Source organism: Syngnathoides biaculeatus, chromosome 9, assembly GCF_019802595.1.
Source record: "Syngnathoides biaculeatus isolate LvHL_M chromosome 9, ASM1980259v1, whole genome shotgun sequence".
Classification (NCBI taxonomy): Eukaryota; Metazoa; Chordata; class Actinopteri; order Syngnathiformes; family Syngnathidae; genus Syngnathoides; species Syngnathoides biaculeatus.
In genome coordinates, this window is record NC_084648.1 from 8459240 (window position 1) to 8486368 (window position 27129).

The window sequence follows — 27129 nt, forward strand, 5'->3', positions numbered from 1 at the left end:
TGCGGTAACCCAACTAAATTGCTGCCTGAACAGGCTGCTGCCAATAGAAATGTTTGCTGTTCGAGCGCCACTTAACTCTTGTGGATGTTATACCTAAGATGCTTTGAGATCAATGAAAATATCAGAGCAAAGTTTGTTCCTGTGAAGTTTTCTTGGACGTGGACTTGATGCAGGCAGGCAGGTCCATCTGCTGCCTCGTCGGGCATCTCACGGAGCTGCCGCTGATAAGTGTGGACATCTCTCACTGTCATACTAATACGCCGCCTCCCAATTAAGCTTCCCTACTGTCAGCACAGATATATTTCATGTAAATTAATCATCTCTTTGGTGTCCCGCATTAGCGGCGGGCCGCCTCGTTAATATTCCAGCGGCGATGTTTAGTATCAAACTTTAGCAAGAACGTTTCGTCTAGGCACGTCGCGGCCCGTTAGTGGAGGAATAACTGAGTGCTGAGACTTTTTCACTTTAGGATAAAAATGTTGAAAAGGAAAAAAAAATACTTCACAACTGTGAAATGTTTGACAAAGATTGAAACTCAAACAAAAAGTCTAAAATCATGCCATCTTAAATTCAAATTAATCCAACTTAAATACAAAAAAAAGAGCACTACAAAAAATATATTGAATTAAATTAAAATGTTTACATTAATAATGAATACATCTATCTATTAAATAAATTGTAGGCGTGTCTAGGAGTTTGTGTGGGGGGAACCCTAGGCCCCTGCTGATAGTTTTCAGGATTTTAACATAAATTAGGCAATCTGGAATACTGTACTTCAAGCAGAAAAACATTTATTTCCACCGCTCAAGTACATCTTGACATACATATTTAAGATTAAAATTAAATTTTCCTCTTTGCTTTGCTTTGCGGCTTCCATTTTGAGGACCGGGGTTTAAATCCAGGCTCTGCTCACATGATAGCATCTTCTTTTTGAAGCACTCATTCTGGAAAATATGAGTAATTGACTAAAATCATTGTCATGTAATTTTTCACTTCTACCAATTTCAAAGGCTAATCGCAAGTAGAGTTCTAAGGGCCAGGGTTCAAATTCCAGCAACATCTGTGTAGAGTTAGGATGTTCTTCCTGTGGCTGCATGGGTTTTCTCCTGGCACTCCAGTTTCTTCCATCATTCCACAAACATGCATTTATTGGAGACTCTAAATTGCCCAAAGGTGTGATTCTGAGTGCGAATGGCTGTTTGTCTCTGTATGTACTGCGATCAGCTGGCAACCTGTTCAGGGTGTACCCCGCCTCCTGCCCGGAGATAGTTGGGATTGGCTCCAGCACTATCGTGGCCCTTGTGAGCATACGCATCTCAGATAATGGATGGCTGGATTTTTGCAGCAAGATGTTTTTCTCTTGAAAGTATTTATGACTCTGCCTACACCTAAGGTTTTGGTCTTAACTTGGTGACTTCAAAATAAAAACGATTCTTCCTCCATTTTTTATATCAATACATTGCATTTTTACCCAGTCATACTCTCAGTCTTCACTCTAAAGACAACTCCTCAACGACTTGGTCTTGACTTGGACGCTAATTCTCAAAGTGGTGGTGTTGAGTCAACCTCAACCCCTCAATGTCTTAGTCTAGACTGGGTCTTGAGCTCGACTCTCAACGCTCGGTCTCAATCCCTCCAAATCTTGAGTCGGCCTAGACCTCTCAATTTTTTAGTATTGCACAATGCCCCAATTCTTGGCCTTGACTCGTGCTCGCTCTGGCATCAACCTAATAAAGTCTTCTGTTTTCATGCTCTGTTTTCATAGACGGCTTATCTACGGCATGGCACAAATGCGTCAGGGCACAACTGCCGTTGTATCCTCATTTTTGTGCAAGCGCGAGTGTCGCTGGGTGTTTGCCAATTTGGCAAGCTGTATGTTCCAGTGCAGAAGAGGGAGTGTCCTTGGAAACACGTCTCGCGGCATGACAATTTAGTGTCAGAAAGTTTATCGAATTTTAGGCTTGCTCAGAGAACATCAATATCCTAGCACAAGGTGAATGTGATTGGGGCACACACAGACGGCTACGGAGCTCCCCTGAAATATTTAAGTCACCAGTGGTTATCACCAACTCGGAGTGCAACTACACATTGTCATTCTCTTCAGCACAAAGATCTGAGTATGAGTGCGCTACATTTAAAGGAAATGAGAGGAGTCCGTTTGATAAGCGATGAAATAAGTTGGCTGTAAGCAGTCCCACGCATGCAGCCCACTCACCTGCAGAACTAGTTTTACCCGCCTCTGCCACACAGCTGTGCCGCCTACCACACCAGATTTTGAATGTTCACGAAAATAGCGCCCTTGATCTTGACCATATCAAAGCTTTGATTTAATCACGGTCTTGAGACCCTCAAAGTCATGGTTTTCAAAGTTTTGGCCACAACTCAATCTCAACCCATCAAAGTCTTGGTCCTGACTCTCAAAGTCTAGGTCTTTGACCCTCAACATGCAACTTGTAGCCAGTGAATATTTTAAGTGGTAATTTAAGGTAGTAAATCCATTCATTGCACATTTCTGTGTTATCACAGAGGCCACATGCTCGCTGAAAGAGCTTGGCATGCAAACTCACTTTCCATGCATTTATTTATTTATTGACTTTTTTTAATTTTCATTTTTTCAGGAGATAACATTGGTCCCCAGCTCGCCTCCAGCTTGGATGAACTGTGGGCACCGGAGTTGGCATTTCACAAACACAGACACGACTTCCCCCACCACGGGCGGGCCAATGCCCGTGTGGATTATTTTTGGAGGGGATAACGCGCTGTCATGTCGCCTGGCACATATTCAAAGGGAAAGTAAAAAAGTGGAGTGAGCGAGAAAGGGAAGGATAAGGTCAAGCCCTCGGAAAGGGCCAGAAAAGTTTGGACTACCGGTTGCAAAGGGCAAAAAGAGGCCGCGGCACTGACCAGCGCCATGCATTGTCTTTGTCAAATGTGACAGGTTGTGGTAAACACCCATACCTGAGAATGACTTGAAGGCAATATGGCCCGAGAAGACAGACTTGAGCGACAGTACAAAACACTATCGAACCAAGTACCAAGCATGTGGAGTGCAGGCTGGATGTGAACCCGGGGGAAGAAGAGCATAGCAAAGCAAATTAATTTCTATGCCGCATTTCATACACAAGATAACTCAATGTGCTTTACATGATTGAAAACATTTAAGTACAAAGAAATAAAATTAAAAACAGGGGTGGGGGAGAGAAGTACAATTAAAACAGCATAGAGTGCACAAAATATATCTCAAAAGCGGAAATACTCAAATGCATGAGAGAAAAGAAAGACTTTTCAACCTGGATTTAAAAACATTCACAATTGGCGCTGAGGTCACTTCTATTGATAACTTAATTCCATTTGTGAGTAGCACAATACCTAAATGCTGCTTCACCATGTTTGCTTTGGACTATAATGGGTTTGTATTCCATAAGCATTTCCATCATGTATTCAGGACCTAAACCATTTAGTGATTTGTAGACCAGTAGCAGAACTTTAAACTCTATTGTAAAGCTGACTGGAAGCCAGTGTAAATACTTTAGAATTGAAGTTACATTCTCTTACCTCTTTGTTCTGGTCAGAACCCAAGCTGGAGGATTCTGACGAGCTCCAGCTGTTTAATGCTCTTTCTGTGGAGTCTAGTCAGAAGACCATTACAATAGTCAACTCTAATTGAGATAAAAGCATGGAGCAGATGGCAAAATGCAGTTTTAGTAATTGATTTGATATGACTGTTGAAAGTCAGGTCAGAATCTATCAGAACACCAAGGTTTAGGACCAGGTCTTTAGTTTTTAAAGATAGTGAGTCCATGTATTTAGTAACAGCAATCCTCTTTTCTTTCCAGCAAGAAACAATTATCTTAGTTTTGTTTTGGTATAATTGATGAAAATGTTGACTTTCATCTGGAGACATTGCTAAATATCATCAGCATAGCTATGATAGTCAAATTAAAGTTTTGAAAATTTTGACCTAAGGGTAACATATACAGACTGAACGGGAGGGGTCCAAGAACTGACCCTTGAGGGACCCCCATAGGTAATTGCCATGTTTTTTAACCATCCGTTAATTGACCCCAGTGGTTCCCAAACGTTTCTTGAAACCCCCACCCGTCCACACCACCCACGGTTGGAGATGAAATTGACACCCCCACTTGCACACGTTATTCTCTCCCCTGCCCCCTCTCTCGCTCTCTTTCTGATGCGGGCAGAATGTTTGCTAGATCTCTGATGACGGAGTTCATTAGCTAGTGCACCGCACATTGTGTCCTGTGAGTGTAGGTAAAAAAGCCTGATGGAATTGATGGAAGCACTTTTGAGACACAGCAAACAGCAGGAGTAGAAAATATAAAAGACACATTTACATTAGTCCTCAGGCAGTACAATTAACAAAGGCTTGGTCTCTACTACAACTGCACGATTAATCAAATTTTAACCGTGATAGCGATTTTGGGTGCCAGGATTAGGAAATTGCACACGATCAGGAAACGAACCTGATTGTGTGCAATTTCTTTTTCATGCTGCATTTGTAACAGTGCCCGCAACCCAGTCGTCCAGCCACCAGGGGGCGAACGTATGATTAAGGCTGAACTAAAACTGCGTTTCATGGCCAACTTAAATAAAAAAGCTCAAAATGGCATTGATATCCAATGAAGTAATATATGAAGGTTTTATTTTGAAGATGGCGGTCTCGGCATGTTAACGGAGAGGCACCGTGTCACAGAAAGACACTATGTACAATTATTGTAGCGGCTGCCTTGAATTCAACTTTTTAAATGGCGCGACCACAGTAAAAAAAAAAACGAAAAAAAAAAGAAGGAAAACACAACTGTGGAGTTCTTCGCAAATTGTGACCATGCATGACTGGCCAACAGTTAAGCAGACCAATGGAGACGTAGCTGTCCGTCCTTGACAATTCACAATATTGACTGAGATTTTCATGTGAAAAATAATTGCTTACAGCCCAATGTTCTTGCATTTTATACATGAACTATATTTACTTCAATTAAATTCCATTTTATGATTGCAGTTTGTAAAAGCATATTTAGCCTTGACACAGTAGAACATTTTGGGTGTACATTTTTAATTAAAGATTCAGTTTGCAATGAAAACTGTAAATGAATAAAATATAAAAAGATTGTTATCAAATATTCATAGTGAATAATCGTGATTACAATATTGATCAAAATTATATTGATGTTTATTTTGGTTCTAAAATTGCAGCCCGAGTCTCGAGGCTCAAAATGTTGGTCTTGACTCAATCTTGATAACTTAATATCTTGGTCTTGAATTCTCAATTCTCTGGTTTGGAAAATCATCTTGACTTGGGCTCAACATCTCAAAGTCTTGGCCTCAACTCGATCTCAACCTTTCAAAGTCTTTGACCCGTCAAAAGTCTTGGTCTTGACTAAGTCTCAACACTAGTCTTCAACCCTAAAAGACTCTAGACTGTCTCAACCCCTCAAAACCTTGGTTTTGACTTTGTTAGCCATAATAGTCTGTTCACCATTCCACTCCCATCCACCAGCGATTGCGTTTAATTTTTCTTTTTTTTTTTTTTTTAATCCCTAGCGGCGTAAATTTGCATCCAAATTTGCACTGGTGGGCTTTGATTGCTCATGAAGTATTCATCACGGCAAACGCACGTCGCAAATGAAATGGTGTCACTTGACCTTTGGCGACAAGGAACTTGATGCCATGACGAAGTGCCACAGGAAAAATATTTTTTTTTCAAATGACAGCCAATTTAATCAAGACGTAAAAATCCATGTGCCTTAAATTAATCAGGGTTGTTGTGTTGGACACACCTATACACACGCAAACACACTTGGAAGAGCTGAGCCATGTCCTGGCACAATTGGTCATGCACACAATTACTTTATTGTGATTGTTCTGTTCCAGTTATTCATGATAACTGCCACCCATCAAATTAGAAATAAACATGACTAGAAATAATACAGAGTCAACAAAAGTGTGCAGCCTCTTTCAGCAAACACCAGACACATACTGGGCGTATTGTCATAAAATCCTACAATTGTAAAATTATTGGAATTCCTCCTCTTACAAGTTATCATAACTGCCACCATGTACAGTAGAAAAAACAAGTCTAAATAAAGCACAATTTACAAAAAAAAACTACAGCAACCTTTAAACTGTAGTGAAGCGTATCACTTAGTGGAACCAAAGCTTAATTGTCAGCAATCAGCAGCAGTCCATTAGAGTTTGGTTCACACTTTCTGGCTTTCTGTCTAGACGGGCTGGAGTGGAAAGTAAAGTCGCTCACAGGATAATGCACACCAACTACAATCTGTCTACAGTTACAGTTCCCTTGGCTGCAACAAAACAATGTTCAATTGACCCTCTTATTCATTTCAATTCGACCAGTGAACTTTTTAAAATGTCATACCCAAAATTTGTCTTTCGAAATAAAGTTCATTGAAATGAGACACCACTTGGGATAAGCGGCCCTACTAAGCAGATGAAATTTAAGAAAAAAGATCTCCAAATCTTGTATTTTGGCTGTAAAGAGAGGATTGGTGTTAGTAAATACTGTGATACTATCTTTTTTTTTTTTTTTCTTTACTTCTTGTGGCTTCTGAGGAAGCACGGCCTGTCACAAGAGCTGGTGAAAAAGTTCTACATCGCGGTTATCCATTCAGTGCTCTGTACCTCCATTACAGTCTCGTTTGGGGGCGCCACAAAAAAGGACAAACTCCGACTGCAACGAACAATAAAAACAACTGAACGTATTATCGGCACCACTCTACCCACTATTGAGAACTTACGTGCAACGCAAACTAGGTCCAGAGCAGGCAGGATTCTTTTGGATCCTCCACATCCTGGCCACCAACTCTTCCAGCTCCTTCCGTTGGGAAAGCGCTACAGATCAATGAAAGTCTAAAGTAGCAGGTATTCGAACAGTTTTTTTCCCCCCTCTGGCAATTAAGTCATTGAATTCTTGATCAGTGAACCTACTGTTTTTCTGCCTTGTGCAATGTTAGGACACTCACTCACATCCTTCTGGCCCAATCAGTATTAGTTATATATATATATATATATATATACACACATATATATAGACAGATACATACATACTTACAGATAGATAGATAGATAGATAGATAGATAGATAGATAGATAGATAGATAGATATAGATAGATAGATAGATAGATAGATAGATAGATAGATAGATAGATAGATAGATAGATAGATAGATAGATAGATAGATAGATAGAGATGTTTTTCTTATATTCATCATTTTAAACTGCTCCCTTTGGACAATTGACATTGTTAAGACACCTATTTGTATAGATTTTACATCTTGCACATCTTATAAGGAAAAATCCCTATCAACAGAAATGTCTTGTTCTTTGTTGCTATATTGTTCCTTGTTCTGTACGTCGTACCAGGGCAGCACTGACTGCTGGAGAAAAATTCCTTGTGTGTTTTTACACACTTGGCCATTAAATCCGATTCTGACTTAAAAAAAAACAAACTTGTTCAAAAGATTGGCGTGATCATAGATTACGATCCGACTTTCAGCAGTCATATCAAATTAATCACTAAAACAGGCTTCTACCAACTGAAGAACATAGAGTTAGTTATAGTAATAGTTATAGTAATAGGGTTTGTTCCGAGGACTCAAGGAGAAGGTTATCAATCTTTTTAGCTCCAATAGACTGGTAGAGGCCCCATAGCTCAGTGCTTAAGGCATTGGTTTGGGAAACCAGAGGTCGTGAGTTCATATCTCTCTGGGGCCACCACTCCCTGAGAGGGGTTGCGTCCGGCGTAAAAACTCTGCCAAACAAATATGAGCGTTCATCTGAGATGTCACACTGTGGTGACCCCTAACAGGACAAGCTGAAAGAAACTTATTAGACTCGACTACTGTAATGGTCTTCTGAGTGGACTCAGCCAAGAGCGCATTTAAAAACTGCTGTCCATTCAGTACATTGTCATTCAGGTTTTAACTAGAACAAAGATATCAGAGGACATTACGCCAACTCACTCTCCACAGGCTATGGAGAAGACTTGTGCTTTGCTGCTGGTTTATAAATCACAAATGGTTTAGGTCCTGAACACACGAAAGAAATGCTAATGGAGTAAAATGGCAGTATGTCTCTGAGCTCTACAGACTTAGGTCAAATCGTGTCACATAAAGTCCAAGGCAAAAATGGTAAAGCAGCATTTAGCTATTAAGCTGCACATAAATTGAAAAAGTTGCCAACAGGGGGGAAGTCAGCCCGTTGTGTGAATGTTTTTAAGTCCAATTTACAAAACTATTCTATTTTTCTTCATGCTTAGAATTGAGCATTTGAAAGCATTTTCATTGAAAAATAAATTGAGTGACCTTGTTTATGAAGTGCATTGTATGAACAAACTTTCCTTGTCTTACTTGCATGAAATTAACATTACATATCCTGTAACATTCAACAGAATTTTCTTTATTAAAAGAAATGTATGACATAACATTGAAACATTTAAAATGAGAAATTAAAACTGACAAATTATACATTAAACTATCTTTTAACATTTAACTTGTTATATTTTCAAGTTTTAAAATGGTATTCTATCTTTGAACATTTTAACTCATAACCTTTTCATGTTTTTTTTTTGTTCTTTTAAGAATATACAGCGGGCCAACACAGAATGTGTAACAGAAAAATGGCAAACAGACGACCCTGATCAAAAGATTAAGAGTAAAATGCAATCTTTTTGAAATTTGCTCGACTGAAGCAATAAGCATTTTTTTTTCCCCGGCTAAGTGTCCAAGCAGACACTCCGCGCTTTGATTCATACAGGAACTCTATTATTCCCTCTATTATTCTCGGCGGGGTGTTTCATTATCTCGGTGCTTGTCCGATTCCATTTTGGTACAAGAACCTCCGGCAACGCTACAGAAGGATTCAATCAGTCGTTTTTTCATATTTGCTGACCTGTCATCTGAATACAAGGCAGAGAAAAACTCTTGTTGAATTTACATCGGAGATTTTAACTCTTCGCAGGCCTCTCCATTTACACGACACACTTCTAAGACATTAAATATGATCTCGATGTGGTATATTTATATGAGATGCACATACATTAAATACAACTTCAATGCTATATTTAAGGTGTGTAGAATCTGAATAGAGTTCATTTGTATCATGATATAATACCAAATTGGTAATAATAAATGCAACCATAATAAATATTTTTCTAAAATGTGAAAAAAAACTATTTAAAAACATTTCATGTTAATATTCCAAGAATAAAGTCTTATATATTATATATTGTATATAAATGTCATAACAATATAGATATGTATATAAAGAGAATTTATATTTTATAGAGAAAATATGTAATGTGAAAAAAAATAATCCAATTTTACGAGACTAAAATTGTAACATTACATGAATTAAGTGATATAATGTGGGGAAAAGCTAATTTTATGAGAATAAAATTGTAATTTTATGGGAAAAAAGATATGGTTGAAAAAAAATCAATATAACAAAGCTTTAATGGGAGGAGCTAAAGGAATAAAAATATAAAATGTTTAACATACATAATAATACAGGAATCAAGTCAAAATGCTATGATGAAATCTTAATTTTATAAGTAAAGTTATAAGAATTATGTGATGAGTTGAAAGAAAGACAATTTAATGACAACAAAACTCCAATAAAGGGTAAAAATTGGGAAATGTTGTAATGATCAAGTTTTAACATTACTGGAATAAAATCATATGAGGAGGAAAAAACCCTAAAACAAATTCTTGATGAAATAGAATTAAGTAATAATATGAGGAAAAATATTCCTTACAAGCATAGAGATAGAAATCCTAGATTTGTAATAAAGAATAAAGTCAGAATGTTATAAAATCCAAATTTTATGACTAATGCTGTAATATTAAAGGAATAAAATGAGATAAGAGAAAAAAATTGAATTATACATGAATAAAGTCAATATCATTGAAAAAAATGCCAATTTTATGACTAATGAGTTGCAGTTATGCATATAAAAATGTAATTCTACATGGAAAAATTGTGATGATACAAGAAAATATCTTAAAAAAAGGAGAAGAAACATGATGTAAGTGGTCCAAATGTTTCAGACGGAGCCTCAAAAAATGAAAAAAAGTGACATCTCACCACCTGTGCAACACCTCGAGTTCAAACCGGGCCGAGGAATATCTTTCTTCTCTCTCTCTCTCTCTCTCTCTCTCTCTTTTTTTTTGAAGTGCACGTGGCCCTTTTCCAGCTCCTTCCTGATGAGATTGTGCTTTTTCCTGGAAGAGTGCTGAGGCGGCCTTGACTTCCGAAAATGCGAGAAGAGACAAAAAGCATTCCGTGGTAATGAAAAGCAACAAATGGAGCGAAAAGTGGAGTTTCTTTCGCAGCAAACAGACGACATAAAGAAAGGATTTTTGGAGGCGTCATCGTCCACCCACGTGCTTGACATTCACATATTCACATGTGCCCATGGCCACTTGTGCTGAGGTGAGCTCGTTGAGTCACACGAGCATCACAAATCATGACACTAAAAACATTGACCATGGACAGAAAAACAAACAAAAACAAAATCTATTTAAATCATCATCTTCATAAATGTGACAAAAGAGTCTCTGCTAGGATGAAGGGAAACGTTTATAAAAGAGTGGCGTGGCCGGCCATGATGTAAGAATTACAGACGGTGGCGCTGAATAGACAACAGGAAGCAGAACTGGAGGTGGCAGAAAAAGATGTTGAGAATCTCGCACGGAGTGAGCAAGTTGGATAGGATTAGAAATGAGCTCATTAGAGGGACAGCCAAAGTTGGATGTTTTGGAGACAAGGTGAGAGAGAGCAGACTTCGATGGTTTGGACATCAGAGGCGAGAGAGTGAGTATATTGGTGAAAGGGTGCTGAGGATGGAGCTGCCTGGCAAAAGAGTGACAGGAAGACCAAAGAGAAGGTTGATGGATGTGGTGAGGGAGGACATGAGGGCAGTTGGGGTTAGAGAGGAAGATGCACGAGATAGGCTTAGATGGAAAAAGATGACAAGAGGTGGCGACCCCTAACGGGACAAGCCGAAAGGAAAAGAAGAAGAAGATATCATTGGTTGTGGTCTGAATTTTACAACCATAAAGTTGTAAACATGGTAAATGGAAAAAAAAAATAGTTGTCCATTAATTTGATAATCAATTAGTTGTTGATTAACTGCAACCTAAAAAACATGTGCAATCACAAAACAAACAAACGAAAAATGCCGCACAATGCATTTGTGGACTGGGCCAAGAAGGAAATCTCGGTAAACCTCGAGAGCGAGCGTCCAGATACGCGAGGCACAGTTTCACTTTTTCTTCAGAGCAGGTGTTAAATATTAAAAGACACTGCAAATGGCCCCTACCAATGTGGGACATCCCAGGCGGGACGCACATATGTAGCGCCCCGCCTACCCTGTAAACACGCTCAAAGATCCGAAGGATGGAGAGGGGGTTAGCGGGGGCAGGGGGGGGGGGGTGTACAGCGTCCCACAACACAGTACCGAAACGACGAGCATGTTTAATTCATAACTTTCCATTTCCATGTCGTCGCACACTGGTGCTGCACGCCGTGTGACCCGCATACCCCCCCCACACACACACACCGGCTGTGGCAGAAGAGAACAGCGCAACATTTTCTTTATTTCCCAAAGCGACCCCGCATGTAATGGAAGTACAACATTCCCAACTAATCTCACTGCTCTCTCGTGGCCTTTATGTTCATTCCGTGACAACACCAGACCCACAAATTAGCCATACACGGAAAAACGAAAAATGGGCAGAAAACCAACCTGCAAGGTATAGAAGGTCCTCTTTTTTTTTTTCAAATGTCCATCCACTATCTTCAAAAGGGCGTGGTGGGGCCTTTCGCAACTATCTTCGGTTGAGAAGCGGATTAAACCCTGAACTGGTCGCCAGCCAGTCACACGGTAACTCATAATTAAAGCTACTGGTAATTTAGAGTCTTCAATCAACCTCCCACTCACGTTACTGGGATGTGGGAGGAAAGCGGCGTACCCGGTGGAAACCCAAGCAGGCACGAGTAAAACATGCAAACTCCACACTGTCGGGGGTTGGGCTTTGAACCCCTGTGACAACTGTGAGGCAGTGTCTCTCCATCCCCAAAAAATGTTGGATAAAAAAAAATGCTAAAAATATGTAACTTTAAAAGTTGATGTCTGAAATTGAATGCAAAAATTTAATTGGGCTGTAAATATAGACTTTAAATTTTTTTTTAAAAAGCCCATCTATCTATGCATGTTTAATTTATTCAATTCACAAAACAACTTTTTTTTCTGTGAATAAAATCCAAGTCTGTTATGAAATTCACAAAAAGTAACACAAAACTCATTTTTTAATGTGTAAAAAAAATCTCATAGAAATAGCTGACATTAAACTCACAACAACTACCGTAAAAAAAGATTTGAGAATTAAACAAAAGTGAGACATTAAATGGGCAAAAGAAAAATTGATGCCAAATTTTATTTTAACAAATCAAAAAAAAAAAAATCTGAAAAATTAACTGTATATAATTTTTTTAATGTAAAAAAAAATATGAAGTCAGACTTTTGATGAAAATGAAACATTTCCATTTTGTCAATATTCTGTATATCTTACACTATACATAATACCACGTGAATGCTGTCTTGTGCATAAATATGCACATTTTCACTGCTGGCACTCAAACCTCTGTGTAACTTTCCAGGATTTTTCTAAAGAGTAAACATTGCAAGTTGTACTCTGCTTCTACTGCTACACAAAAAGACAAGTGTCAGTTTTACTTGAACCGACAGTCAAGTTTACATTTTAGCAGCATAATTTTGTCCTCACACTAAAAGCGTTTCGCACTTGCACCACCCACACGCACCTACACTACAGTATATATTGTAGCTCCCCCCACCCCACCCCCCTTCTTCTGTCTGCATGTTCTTGGCGTCGTGTGCAGCCTTCTGCTTCAGCAACCACGACATGACTGAACTCTCGGTCGTGACGCTTCCCATCGATGCAATATTCACACACACCCTCCACACCGACGTCATCGGCGCAACAAGTGAAGCACAACAGTGCTTCTTTGTTTGTTTGTTTGCTTGTTTTGTTTTATGTAAAATGATAGAGAGTCCACTGGAATTTCTTTGTCTTTGCCTGATGGATGATTGGAACATCACCCTGGGATAATTTTCTGATTAAAACATGTAACGTATTACAGGCTAATTTTTTTTTGTCCATATAGAGGGGCACAAATGTAGAACACAACACCACTCACACAAGATTTGGAATCAGACTCCTTTCTCTACAAAAAGCAGCAATTTTTTTTTTGCATATTTAACAAATAGCGTGCATTTGTCTCTGAATGACATGAAATGAAACAGGTTAGCATTATTGTTTATAAAACATATATTAACATAATAAAAATTGATAAATATTTCACTTGAAATAGATTTTAAAAATAAAAAAAATTATTAAAATACATCTGCTCAAATTTTATAAAAAATATTTGCCCTGAAAAACCTTCCACAAATTTTTCTTTAAATGTTTCAGAATAGTTAAATATGATGGGGCGGCACGATGAAGCAATTGGAAAGCATTGGCCTCACAGTTCTGAGGATCTGGGTTCAATCCCGGCCATTCCTGTGTGGAGTCTGAATGTTCTCCCCATGCCTGTGTGAATTTTCTCCGGGGACTCTGGTTTCCTCCAAAAACATGCAAGATTCATTGGACACTCTAAACTGCCCCGATGTGCCCTGCGATTGGCTGGCAACCAGTTCAGGGTGTACCCCGTCTCCTGCCGTTGACAGCTGGGATTGGCTCCAGCACTCCCTTGTGAGGATTAGCGGCTAAGAAAATGGATGGATTGATAAATATTATGAACTCTCAATTATAGAAATGAAAACAATATTTGGATTTTTAAATTTGAAATGCGTAACATTAAATGAAGAAATGTTATTCTAGAAAAAAAAATCCCATAAAAATAAATAAAAACCACCCATTCATTTTCTTAGCTGCTTATCCTCACAAGGGAGTGCTGGAGCCTATCCCAGCTGTCAACAGGCAGGACGTGGCGGGGTACACCCTGGACTGATTGCCAGTCAATCGTATGGTACATGGAGACAGACAACTGCCACACTCACAATCACACTTCGGGGCAATTTGGAGTCTCCAATAAATGCATGTTTTTGGGATGTGGGAGGAAAGCGCAGTGCCCGGAGAAAACCCAACCAAGCACGGGGAGAACATGCAAACTCCACACAGGCAGGGCCGGGATTGAACCCAGGTCCTCAGAACTGTGAGGCCAACGCTTTACAGCTGCTCCACCATGCTGGCTGAACTAAAATTAAAACTAAAAACAAAAAAACTATTTTCCTTGAAAAAAATAATGCAACACAAGTCACAGAAGATCCAAATCAAAGAACCTGACAAATAAATGATTAGAATTTTGCTTTGTACTATTGCATGAAATTTATCAATATTTTCCCTGAAAAAAAGTCCCTGGAATAGTTCATTTAAAATAAATTACATTTCATCAAGAGAAGAAATACATTAAACAGCAAAGATTTCAACAGTTTTTAGAAAATTTTTACTGGGGAAAAAAATTGAGGCTCCCATGAGCATTTTTCAAAGCTGTTAGTGAAAGACATTCGGGCACACTTTCATAATTAATGCCAAGTTGCTTTATTTCTACCGTCTTCAGTGACATTATTCACCCTGAATGTCAATAAATTCAGCTTATTTCATGAGACCCCAAGAACGAGCGCTTTTGTAGCCCGCATAGAGAATACATCAAAAGAATGATTAGACCAGATGTTTGTTTTCAAGAAAAATGAGGCAGGATTTCTTTGTTGTAAAAGGAATAGCACAGCGCTAATTAAGCTTCGAGCAGGGTGACAGGGAACATTATCTCTTGCGGGCTCGCCATCGACATCCAGTTGAAGCCCATCGAGCCAGCAATACTCCCGCAATGATTTACTGTCTGCCTGGTGGGCGGCCAATCTTTGCTGTTTGGTTCCACGTTTGAAGAAAGATATTGGAGGTGTTCAATAGCTTGTTAAATGCCACGTTGGCATCAGCGCGCCGCACAATTTATTCGTTTTACCCGTCATTATTTACCCAACGGGGCGTTTCAAAGCCGTTGACCTTCACGTGGCCAACCTTACGGTTGCAGAAACCCTCGCCATCCACTAGCTCATCTTATGAGGGCTGTAATTTAAAAGGCCAAGTTCATGTTGATATTTAAAAATATATATTTCTTTCCATGGCTCTCAGCCCTTTTTTTCCAGAGTTTAAGGTTAATTGACAGTGAAAAAGAAAATCCAGCCCTCAAACATAGTATATAGTGAAATGTGGTAGAAATGTCTAGTAGGAGGAGACCCACAAAAAAAGTCAGAAAAGATGCAAAAAGTCAATCATTTTGTTTTAAAGCATCCCAGAATAGAAGTTGGCGGCACCTCTTGGATTTGTTTGCGAAATCCAGGCCCGAAAGACAGTTTAACTAAGAAACGTGAAATTTGCTAGGCAACTTAAGAATAAGCAGACCAACAAAAACATCTCAAAAAGCTAAGCCAGAAATGAAGTTAGCTATTTAGATTTGAAACCCCGCAAAATTAGCAACTCTGAAGGCTTTCAATATTTAGCTCCTGAAGCCAGTTCCACTTAACAACGTAAAATTTGGTAAGCATACCAAAAAGTAGCGGCACGGTGACTCAGCTGGAAAGCGTAGGCCTCATAGTTCTGAGGTCCGGGGTTCAATCCCGGCCCCGCCTGTGTGGAGTTTGCATGTTCTCCCCGTGCTTGCGTGGGTTATCTCCAGGCACTCCGGTTTCCTCCCACATCCCAAAATCGTGCAACATTAATTGGACAGTCTAAATTGCCCCTAAGTGTGATTGTGAGTGCAGCCGTTTGTCTCAGTGTGCCCTGCGATTGGCTGGCAGCCAGTTGAGGGTGTACCCTGCCTCCTACCCGTTGACAGGTGGGATAGCCTTCAGCACTCCCTGCGACCCTTGTGAGGAAATTGATGGATGGATACTTAAAAATCTTGGGAACCCATGCCAAAAAACATGCAAATAAGTCAGCAATTTTGGTTTTCAGCAACCTTTTCAGAGCAATATCACGACCCAGAACTTTAAAAAGAAATCAGCCCCGAAACGTAGTAACATGAAATGTGATAGACATGTCTATCATGAGTCACAAAACAAATGTCAAGAATAAACGTCACAAAAGACAGGAAGTCTGCCATGTGTGTTCCAGTATCCATTTTGGCTCTGTAGAGACTACTATGATATTAAAATAAATTTGACAGCAAACAGTTTGACTTACCAGTGTGAACTTTAGTAGACATGTCTATTATGAATAGACCCACCAAAAAAAAAACAAAAGACTTGACTGGAAAGACAGAAAGTCTGCTTTTTTGCGTTGAAGCATACCTTTCAGGCTTATTTTATTTTAGATAAACCTGGTCGAGAGAGCCCCAACCCACGCATGAAACCCCACTTTGAAACTTAACCTAAGGTTTAAACATTACTTTAAAACCTTAATTCTGGCATGAACCCTACAATTTAAAGTCTAAGCCTTGTTTGAAACCATAACATGAAACCATAACTATGGAAGACTTAAATTGGTGACTTCATCTCATTTCGTCCACATTTCATTGTGTAGATTGTGTAAATTTCAAATGCCACGTCCTTTTCCAGATTTAAGCGTTAACCTTTCTCAGCGTCACAATCCATAAAACAGGTGCCCTTCAACAAAGTTTCATCACCTTTGGCCATCATTATTCGTCATCGGTCTTCGCAAACAAGCAGCCGTGGCGCTCACTCACCTTGTCGGACGTGCAAACAAGCAGCCATCGCGCTCACTCACCTTGTCGGCCATGATCATGGAAGAGCCTCCGTGCACGCCCAGCACAGGAAGTTGGGTCTGGACAGACAGGAAGTCCAGGATCTGAGCGATGGCCTCCTGGTCGGTTCCGTCAGCAAACACGAGGCCGTGCAGGCGAGAACGTGACAGCAACTCGCATACCTCCAAAAACAAAAGTCAACATTAAGGATTTACACTTTAAAAATAAATCAAGAGTCAATACCTTATGACCTTTACTCATGAGGGCCCCAATTTAAAGTTTTTCAAGTTATTAGCTGTTACAAGCCATTTTTAGTGTGTTGCAAGCCAAAATTCGAGTTATGGGGGAACGTCAGATATGTGTTGGATGTGTGCCTTTTTGTAATTTAAAAAATAAAAATAGCACTCTATTGTATTGTTCTTAATAAAAACATGCAGTAATGACAATTAAATAGAATGTAAGGAATTAAACAGCTTTTTGACATTTTCTGCTTTACTTCAATTGATATTGTCTTCATATGGGGGCCTGTACCATACAGATGTATAGACATATATAGAGCTGGGCATAACTACTAAGTAAGACACAGTAATATTAGTCATTCTTCGCAGAGGATAAAGAATATATGTCCGAGTATTGCTATAAAATCTGTCTCCATGTGTTGCTCCAACATTGGTGTTTAAAGTCACTGACCACTGCGATATTGATGCAAATTTTGTTAGCAGGAGTTGTTGTTTGTTTGTTATTCCATGTTGGATTACTTTTCATTTCTTTATATTTCTTATATATTTATTTATTTATTATATTATTCGTACTTCATACTAACTAAAAACCTAGGGGGCAACCCCCCTCACCTGTGTGATGACAGACTTGGGGTCAGTCTGGTTGATCCTTAAAGGTACCACTGATACATCTAAGGCGTCGTCAGGCCTCCTGGGTGGACGCAGCTCCTGGTCTGGGACCAGCCGTGTCTGGCCCATCACGACACCCACGCTGAGCCCTGGGGGCTTCTGGGACGCGGCCAGCGACACCCAGTGGGAGAGGAGGAGGAACATCCACAACACTGCACACATCGTACCCTGCAAATACAAACAACACAACTGCACTGCAATTATGTACTTTGAAAGCCTAACCCAGACTTGAAAATCTAATTTGAAACCAAATTGAAAACAAAACCGTTTTGAAAACCAATCCTTTGGTGCAGAATTGCGAACCACTTATGCACCATGCTGCCACTAACATATCTAGTGTCTAAAATTTTTTTAAAGCTTCTTAATAAGAATATGTTTACAGGCATTTACTGTAAATGAAGTTAAGTGGTGCAGTTTGTATTCTTCAAAATTTTGACACCAGTATGTTCCCTTTTAATACAAATGAATATTTGCTCTGGCAGCAAGGTGCAAGTTCTGAGGACCGGGCCTCAATTCATGTTTGCATGTTCTCCCCATGTCTGCATGGGTTTTCACCGGGTATTCCGGCTTCCTCCCACATTCCCAAAACATGCAGGCTAGGTTAATTGGATACTCTAGAATTACCCATTGCTGTGAAAGAGAGTGTAAATGGTTGTTCAACGTGTACCCCGCCTCTCACCCAAAGATAACTGGGATGGGCTCCACCACCCCTACGACTCTAGTCAGGATAAGCGGACCTGAAGATGAAGTGAATGAATGAATACTGGCTCGAAATATCGGTTATTGGCCTCTTTGACTACTACGAATCGGTATAGGCAATAAATAATAAAAACATCACTCCCTCTCTAGATTCCATGCAGTTTCTGCTTGTTCAGAATTGATCAAACCAAGCGGCATATGTTAAAAATGTCATTTTCGGTCCAGATGAGAAGAACACCCTGGAGCGCCAGTGGCTGTGACTCACTTTGATATTAGAGTTGCGAGGTACGAATGGTAAACAATGTGCAGCCTCTTCACAAGCATCTTTGCAGTAAATGACACCTTCGCCAAGACAATGAGACATTAGCTAAGATTTATGCCGTTACACAGCTCCTAAATCAACAAACTTTATTACTCAAGCAACATTGCACAGAAAGTAGAGCCCGACCATATTGGATTTTTGAGGCAGATGCCAGCTCCAATATTTGGTGTAAAATTCTGATAACCGATTCCTCAGACTGTTATTAAAAAATATAGATCGTGAATAATGTATGGGCGAAACAGTGGATCAGCTTAAAAGTGTTGGCTTCACAGCTCTGAGGTCCCGGGTTCAATCCCAGACCGGCCTGTGTGGAGTTTGCATGCTCTCCCTGTGCCTGCGTGGGTTTTCTCCGGGCACTCCAGTTTCCTCCCATATCCCAAAAACATGCATTCGTTGGAGACTCTAAATTGCCCCTAGGTGTGATTGTGAGTGCGGCTGATTATCTCGATGTGCCCTGTGATTGGCTGGCAACCAGATCATGGGGTACACGGCCTCCTGCCCGTTGACAGCTGGGATAGGCTCCACCATGCCCCACAACCCTTGTGAGGATAAGCGGCAAAGAAATTGGATGGATGGATGAATAAAGTATCTTATTTTTTCGTCTCCTGACATTTATAATCACAATGCTTTCTCCTTTGGTATTTGTTGAACTTTACAACAGAGAGGTATTTTCAAGTACAAAAGCATGCCCAAAGGCATAAACTGATGTATTTATCTTTAAATGTATTCAGTATATAAGCAACATGAGTGAAGTTCCAGCATGGGTGATGTCCTTTAGAGTAGAATCACATTTGTAATATTCCACTATTTTCTTTGCCATGAAGTGTGACTTCAAAATAAAAAAACAAGTTCCGCCTTTCTCAGATTTCAAAATGGCATTTTTTACAGAGTTGTATTTTAGATATGAATTGTACATAGACAGCATTCAACATTTTTAACCAGTTTACCAAAACGAGTTTCTCATTAAAAAAAAAAATTAAGTCCCGTAACATGCTCCCTCCCCAGAGTTAAATGCTGAAACTTACCAGTGATTGTTTTTGTTGTGGATTTCAATGTCATCAAAGTCTTCTTATGTTGTCATGTGTTATGACTGAATAAATGCATAAGGAAACAGAAAATGATCTGCATAATTTTGCCTTTTTATTTTGCTTGTTTGAATGCCATTATATTTGTCTTATGTTGTAATGTTTTCATGTCCCTAAAAATCTGCAAATATGTCTGTGATTTTTTGCTCAGTTGGCGGGCCCCCTATAGAAAGTATTGGCACAATTCTCATCATACTCTCAACTGTTTGCCAGCCAATCACAGGGTACAAATTCAGAAGTAAGCATTCACGGCTATGAATAAATTGATCAATGAAGTTAGCAGGCATGCAAGATCCTTTACAGGCATGTTACAACAAAGATTCCAACGTGGAACTCCGGATTGCGAGGGAGACATGCTGACGACAATTAATCATTTCAACCGTATACCTTTAAACCCTAATTCGAAACACTCATCCAGACTTGAAATCTTTATTGTTTTAAACCAGAATTTTAAATCTGTTTTGGGACCTCATTTACCTCATTTAAATCCATAATTTCAAACTCGAACAAGGCCTTAAAAATATCATTTCGAGCCTTAAGCATAATTTGAAACCACAACCCAGGCATGAAACATAACTTTAGGATTAAGACTGTAATTTGAAAACCTTTTCCAATACGTACTTGAAACAATTTGAAACCTGAACCCCTGTTTGAAACCGTCACACATGATGGAAACTTTAATTTTAAATCTCAATGCATGTTTGGAACCCTAACTCGGGTTTAAAACCCAAATTTGAAACTGTAAGAGTCTTTGAAATGTTAACCCAGACTTGAAACGATTATTTGAAATCTTAACCCTTATTTAAACCCTATTTGACGGTCCAAAACCTTAATTTGAAACCTTAACCCAGGTTTGAAACTCTAATTTGAAATCTTAACCCTTATTTAAACCCCAGTTTGAAAACTTACTTAACCTTTATGTGATTACATTTGAGTGGCAGGAGGGTTTCGAGGAGGGTGCAAAAAACATTTGGTGTCAGCATAGAAACGGGGGAAGAACAAAAAGAAACTGTTTTTTTGGTTTGTTTGTTTTTTCTTTTTTTAGGCTTCTTGTTTGTGGCAAACATGCTGATGCAATTTAAACTCTGACCCAAAAATGTGTGAAAAGAAGCAGATGAGCGGGCTAATAAATGCACAGTGAAACAGCATTGACAGTTAATGAAAGCCCCACGAGAATGCTACGTTGCATCTCAGCCAATTTCGACACAGCGGCGATACGGCCGAGAACAAGAATAACATGCCGAATATTATCCTGAAAGCGAAATTGCGAATCAATGAATTTGTTTTTTCTGCTAACTTAGTAAAACAATGTTCGTCTTGGTCTTGTTCTTTGTTGAGATCTATCTTTGCAGCTGGCTTAGTGTACATTTCTGATCCGTGTCATCTCACACTCGGCTGGTCTAATCAGGCCAGTTAGCTAGTGGAGTACCCGGCCAGCCGCCCGCAGACGAGCCCCGCGGCGCTCGCGCCACTTAGCATACGTCGCTAAATCACACACCGCTACACTCACGTCCCTGAGAATTAGTGTCAGCTCCACCCCGACGGCTCCACATTACACAAGTTAGCGTCCTGGCTAATGTAAAAAGAACTTGTGAAACCAAACCCTGGCTTGAAACCCTACTTTCAAACATTTGCCCTGGCTTGAAATCCCTATTTGAAACTGGGCTTGAAAACACAGGTCTGTCTTGACAACTTAACTTGAAACCTCAATCCTGCTTTAAACCCCCATTTTGAAGCCCCGGGCTTGACTGGAAACCCTACTTTCAAACAATTACCTAGGTTTGGAAATCCCCATTTGAAACGTGGCTTGAAAAACTTAGCCTGACTTGAAAACCTAACCTGAAACCCCAATCCTGTTTTTAAATCCAATTTTGAAACCCCAACATTGACTCTAAACCCGATTATGAAAACTCTAACCCTGGCTTGAAACTCTACCTTAAAGAATACCCTGGCAGAACCCTCCCAATTGAAACCACACTCCAAACCGCAAGCCTATCTTCAAAATCTAAATTAAAAACCTATCCCTGTCTTGAAATTTATTTTGAAGCCCTAACCCTGACTTGAAACCCTACATACAACCCCAACTCTGGCTTGAACCCCTATTTTAAAACCCCCATTTGCAACCTGGCTTGACTTTGACTCCCCTCACTCCCACCCCTACATTCCAACTCTATCTTTGCCTTGAATCCCTTCTTTGAAATAACCCTGGTTTAAAGGCCGAACTTGAAACTCTAAACCTTGTTAGAAACCCGCACTTGAAATCCAATTCTAGCTTGAAACTGTAGGTGGAAACATTAAAACCCAAACGCTTAAATGGTCTTTGAAACCAATCTTAAAAACATAATCCTGTTTTACAGCCCCCCTTCGAAACACTAACCTCAATTTAAAATCCTAATCCTGGTTTGACACTGAAACACTTATGCTGCTTTGAAACTCTGCTTGAGCACTCTTACCCTGTCTTGAAGCCACAATATGACAACCTAAAAAAATCCTAACTCTCGCATGAAACTTCGAACCCCTAACCTTGTCTTGAAATTCTCATTTGAAACACTAACACAGTCTTGTAGTCCCCATTTGAATCCTGTTTTGACACTCTGAATCTGTGTTGAAAGCCTAATTCAAAACCTAAACTCTATCTTGAAAACCAACTCTGAAACCCTGAATCTGGTTTAAAACCAGAACTGCCATAAAATTGTAATCCTGTCCTGATTGATTCGCAAGTGGTTGATTTAGTATCTTACAGTAATGGAAGTTAATTTCTTCCACCGCATGCTCTGCTGCAGCGTGTTTATGATCATTCAAATGGATTTCGCTTAAGAGTACAGATTTGGCTCCCGGCAGTAAATTAGAGGCCGACAAAATTTTGCGAGACGGATGGCGCTCCGTCAAAAACGCCAGAAGACGGCATTAGCGGCAATGGGAACAGCTCGAGCGGGAAGATATTAGACGACATGATTGCTCAGCGTAAGCCGAACCCCAGGGTTTGTTTTCCCCCGAGCGCACACGAGCACATTTTTTGGTTCAGTGGTGTTACCCTTAACTCCGACCAGATAACACGCTGGCTGCGACGTATCAGTCCAAAATGTCATTATTTTATTCACGGCCACTGAAGCGCTTTCATTTGCTATGAATTCCAAATCGGGCGCGGGCTTGCTCCCACCCACCCTCGAAATATCCCTCAGTGAAACTCTTGCCCTTTAAAAACTTTCTTTGTGCATCATTATCAAGACAATGCTGCTATTGCATGAGAAAGTTCACCCATCGCTTGTGCTCGAATTCAGCAGGAAAAAAAAAAACAATACAGGGGGCCTCTATTTAGGTGGAGCCATTTAATTGTAGATTTTTACAACAATAACTGAAAGACATCGAACATCTAAACATGTATGATGTTTATGAACTTTGTTTATGAGGGAAAAATTTATTTGAACAATATTGTAATTTAACACATGTGAACAATGGCATCTATATGCAAAGGTTAATTATATTTTTTTCCATGAAAAGAAAAGTATTTGAGGCAGGCATCCAATTGTAAAATTTTTAAATATTTGACCGAATGTCAATTCTTTGTCCTTTTGTCAACAATCTATGAACGTTGGTAATTAAATTTACTGCCATATTTTCCCCAAATGGGAAAAACTGAGGAAACTGTTTGAAGCAGGTGTTTATTTGTGAAACAGTGTATCTGACGAACTGGCTAATGATGACCTGTGAAAAATGGCGTCAGTCTCAGCTGATGGCCGCTAGTCTGGTGAAATGTGATTTGTTACTTTGAGAGTCAGCACATCTATCAACCACTTGTATACTGTATGTATATTTATTTGCCCACTGTCAAATGTTTTGATTTAATTTGGTGTGTTAATCCCCCAGCCAATTCAAAACACAGACACTCGTCAGATTTATGCGCATATCCTCGCTCTCAATCTGCATGAAATGAGCATCGGATTTAGCAAGAAGGCGGCTAATTATGAGTAAACAGGAAGTGAATCGGGAGCTAAAATGAGAGCGGGACATCAAGTCGGGAGAAAGAGATCAGGATAAATTTCATGACGCGAGTTCCCTGTAGTAATGCTAATTGATGGGAGCTCTTGTGATGAAGCCAATGCAATGTGATTCATTAAAGATATAAGAGGGAGACAGCCATCTTCTAGAAAAAAAAAAAACCAAAAAGTGCAAAGCCGCAACTCCCTGGGCCTGTACGGCAAGTGCTGCACTTTTGTCAAAAAGCGGCCCCCGCAGTGGACTCAGCCTCTTCAGCGCGATCCTCAATCTTGTCATCTAGGCGTTCGCTCTTTCTCTTTTTCATGCTAAATGCATTTGCATGTCGAAGACGAGCACACACTCCACTGATCGCATGCGAGCAACGGCTCGGTTGACAGGACAAACTTGCGGGCCAATTGTTTGACAAATAGTATGCATGCAAAGTTGTGTGTTTGCACAACAGCAACTACAACAACAAGTTGATGACATGAGCAAAGTTGGAGGTCTTGTCCTGAATAGTCAGTGGCTAGTGGCTAATGCAAAAGCCAAGAGAGGCAGCAAAAGCGTATATGGTGAGCATATCCTGATATTCTAGTTATCCTTTCTTTAGAGTTTAGAATTAAAAAAATACTTTGGTGATAAAATTGGGAATTTCTGTGATTATGTTTTTGTGCATACTTAATGTAGAAAAAGACCATCCATATATGTTTTTCCATATTGCATTGTTGTAAATATTGCCATACCATCCAGAAACAAAAAACAAACATACACATGCACACACAATGGTAGGCATTTTTTTATACTACTAAATATCACATTATACAGAGATTATCTCACATTATTTATGAAACAGTTGGCAAAATATTGGGATGTTGCTCATCATCACACAGAAAATCAAAGTAAGCCTACACCTACACAAAGAGATATGCGATTTTCTTCTGCTGCTGTGTGTCGCATGTCCCGTATCATGATACAGTTGTCAAAATATTTAAAATGTTGCACATCGTCACAGCCAGAAACTCAAACTAAATTCATCCACCCATTTTCTGATCCGCTTATCCTCACAGGGGTCACAGGAGTGCCAGAGCCAACTCCAGCTGTTATGAGGCAGGAGGCGAGGTACACCCTGGACTGATTGCCAGCCAATTGCAGGGCAGACAGAGACAGACAACAGTAGCACTCACAATCACACCTATGGGCAATTTAGAGTCTCCATGAATGAAAACACACGCAGGCACGGGGAGAACATGCAAACTCTACACAGGAGGGATCGGGATTTGAATCACGGTACTCAGAACTGTGAGGCAGATGCTCTAACCAGTTGCTCCACTGTTCCGCCTTCTTCTTTTCCATTTAGGCCAAATGAAGATGACAATTTCCATCAAATTGTCGACTGAAAAAAGTTCTTATGGCATAAAATGAGCCTGGTTTATCACGTTTGACCGGATGTGTCAGTGACAACTTTGATGATCCTCCTGCAACTGTTTTAGATGAGTTGCCAATGGCGCTTGCGTGTAAAAATTCCCTCATTTATTATTGAACGCAAATGTGACGTTTTTTTCTGGGCTTCTGGAAAAGCTCATCTGAAACCTTAGAGAAGTGATGGCTGCTGTCGTCACAAAGGCTCCCCTGCCTTAAATCTTCTAAAAAATGTAAAAAAAAAAAAAAAAAAAACAATGTTGCCTATTGACAGCCATTAATTTACAGTTCAATTATATGAAATAAAAAATGTTGACACTTAAAACACTAGCTGTACAAACCTAATGTTACGTTTATCAGTTTGAATATTAAATATATCTTTGTAGTGTATTCATTCATTGAACATGATTTGCAAATCATTGTATTCTGTTGTTAACACAACATCCCAACCTCATTGAATTTGATTTTGCACAATTAATACAGGTTTTCTGAGTGAACTCAATGACAGATTATTTCTACTCCCATGATTTTCTTCAGTTAAAATTTGTTCAAATTTATTTGAGCATTGTAGTCCAATGCTAATAATAACCAAACGAAATATTGTACAGTACTTCTCCATACGAGACATCAAAAGTGTTCTATGTGAGCCTCACCCAGGGGTGTCAAACTCATTCTAGCTCAGGGGCAACGTAGAGGAAAATCTATTACCAAGATGGCCAGACCGGTAAATCATGGCCTTTATATACCAAGTTATATACTTTGTATCTTCAAAACAAAAACTTCATGATTGTTTTCTTTGTTTTAATACAGTCCTAAATTATAAAAGCACAACATCGCTATTAATCATAAAACATTAAGTTGTTTTTTTTTTTTTTTTTTAATCTGATGATGAGGAACACACAAACACACAGTGTCTTATTCATATGAAGTATATTACAGAGCACAGGACTACATCAGGGTGTTATTTCTCAGGCAGAAGTATTTGTGACATTAACAATCCTTTTCCCTAAACAAGTGGAGGCATGTTGGATCAGCTGGAAAGCGTTGGCCTTACAGTTCTGATGTCCCGGTTCAATCCCGGACCCGCCTGTGTGGAGCTTGCATGTTCTCCCCTTGCCTGCGTGGTTTTTCTCTGGGCACTCTGGTTTCCTCCCACATCCCAAGAATATACAACATAAAACGTACACTCTAAATTACCCCTAGGTGTGATTGTGAGTGGGGCTGTTTGTCTCTATGTGTTCCTTGCGATTGGCTGGCAAGCAGTTAAGGGTGTACCCCGCCTCCTCTTTCCCGTTGACACCTGGGATAGGCTCCAGCACAGAGCGCATACTGTCATAATACTGCATTACAACTTTGCTGCGCCCTAGCAGCTGTTTTTTTCAAGTTATTCAGGTGCACTGTAACATCCACCATAAAAGCAAGGTCCCGCATCAATTCTGTGGAAAGAAATTCTAACACTGTTTTGTCTTTTTCTTCCATGAACTATCCAATTTCTTCTCATAAATCAAATAAACACTTCAGCACAGCACCTTGGCTTAACCACCTTACTTTAGTGTGGCATGGCAGGTCATAGAAGTGATCTTTCTCTCGGAGAACGCTGTCAAACTGACGTTAATTCACGCTTCAGGATCGGATGAAATGAACAGATCTGATGACCACCTTCATAACGTTATCCATTTTTAATGATATGAATAACTTTGTCACAACACCTGCGGTTTCGCAATCATTGATGTCGCACCATCTGCAGCCAGGCTGGCACAGTAGGACCAGTCCACTCCGACCCTGTCCAGTGCTACAGCGATTGTGGTAAAAATATCAACTGCCGTCGTTGTAGCTTTCATTGGCACCCTCTCCATGAACTCTCCGGTGACGGTCAATATGTCAACTCCACAGATGA

The 27129-nt window shown here is 39.7% G+C and overlaps 1 protein-coding gene across 1 annotated transcript in view; it reads right to left on the reverse strand.

Moving 5' to 3' along the window:
* The window catches only part of grin2ab (glutamate receptor, ionotropic, N-methyl D-aspartate 2A, b), a 142726-nt gene that overhangs the window by 83085 nt on the left and 32512 nt on the right, over positions 1-27129 (reverse strand). The window contains exons 6-7 of the mRNA XM_061830575.1: positions 17673-17897; positions 16845-17003 (exon numbers count right to left, since the gene is read on the reverse strand). Coding sequence (XP_061686559.1) covers positions 16845-17003; positions 17673-17897 — 384 coding nt within the window. The remainder of the gene's footprint in view (positions 1-16844; positions 17004-17672; positions 17898-27129) is intronic.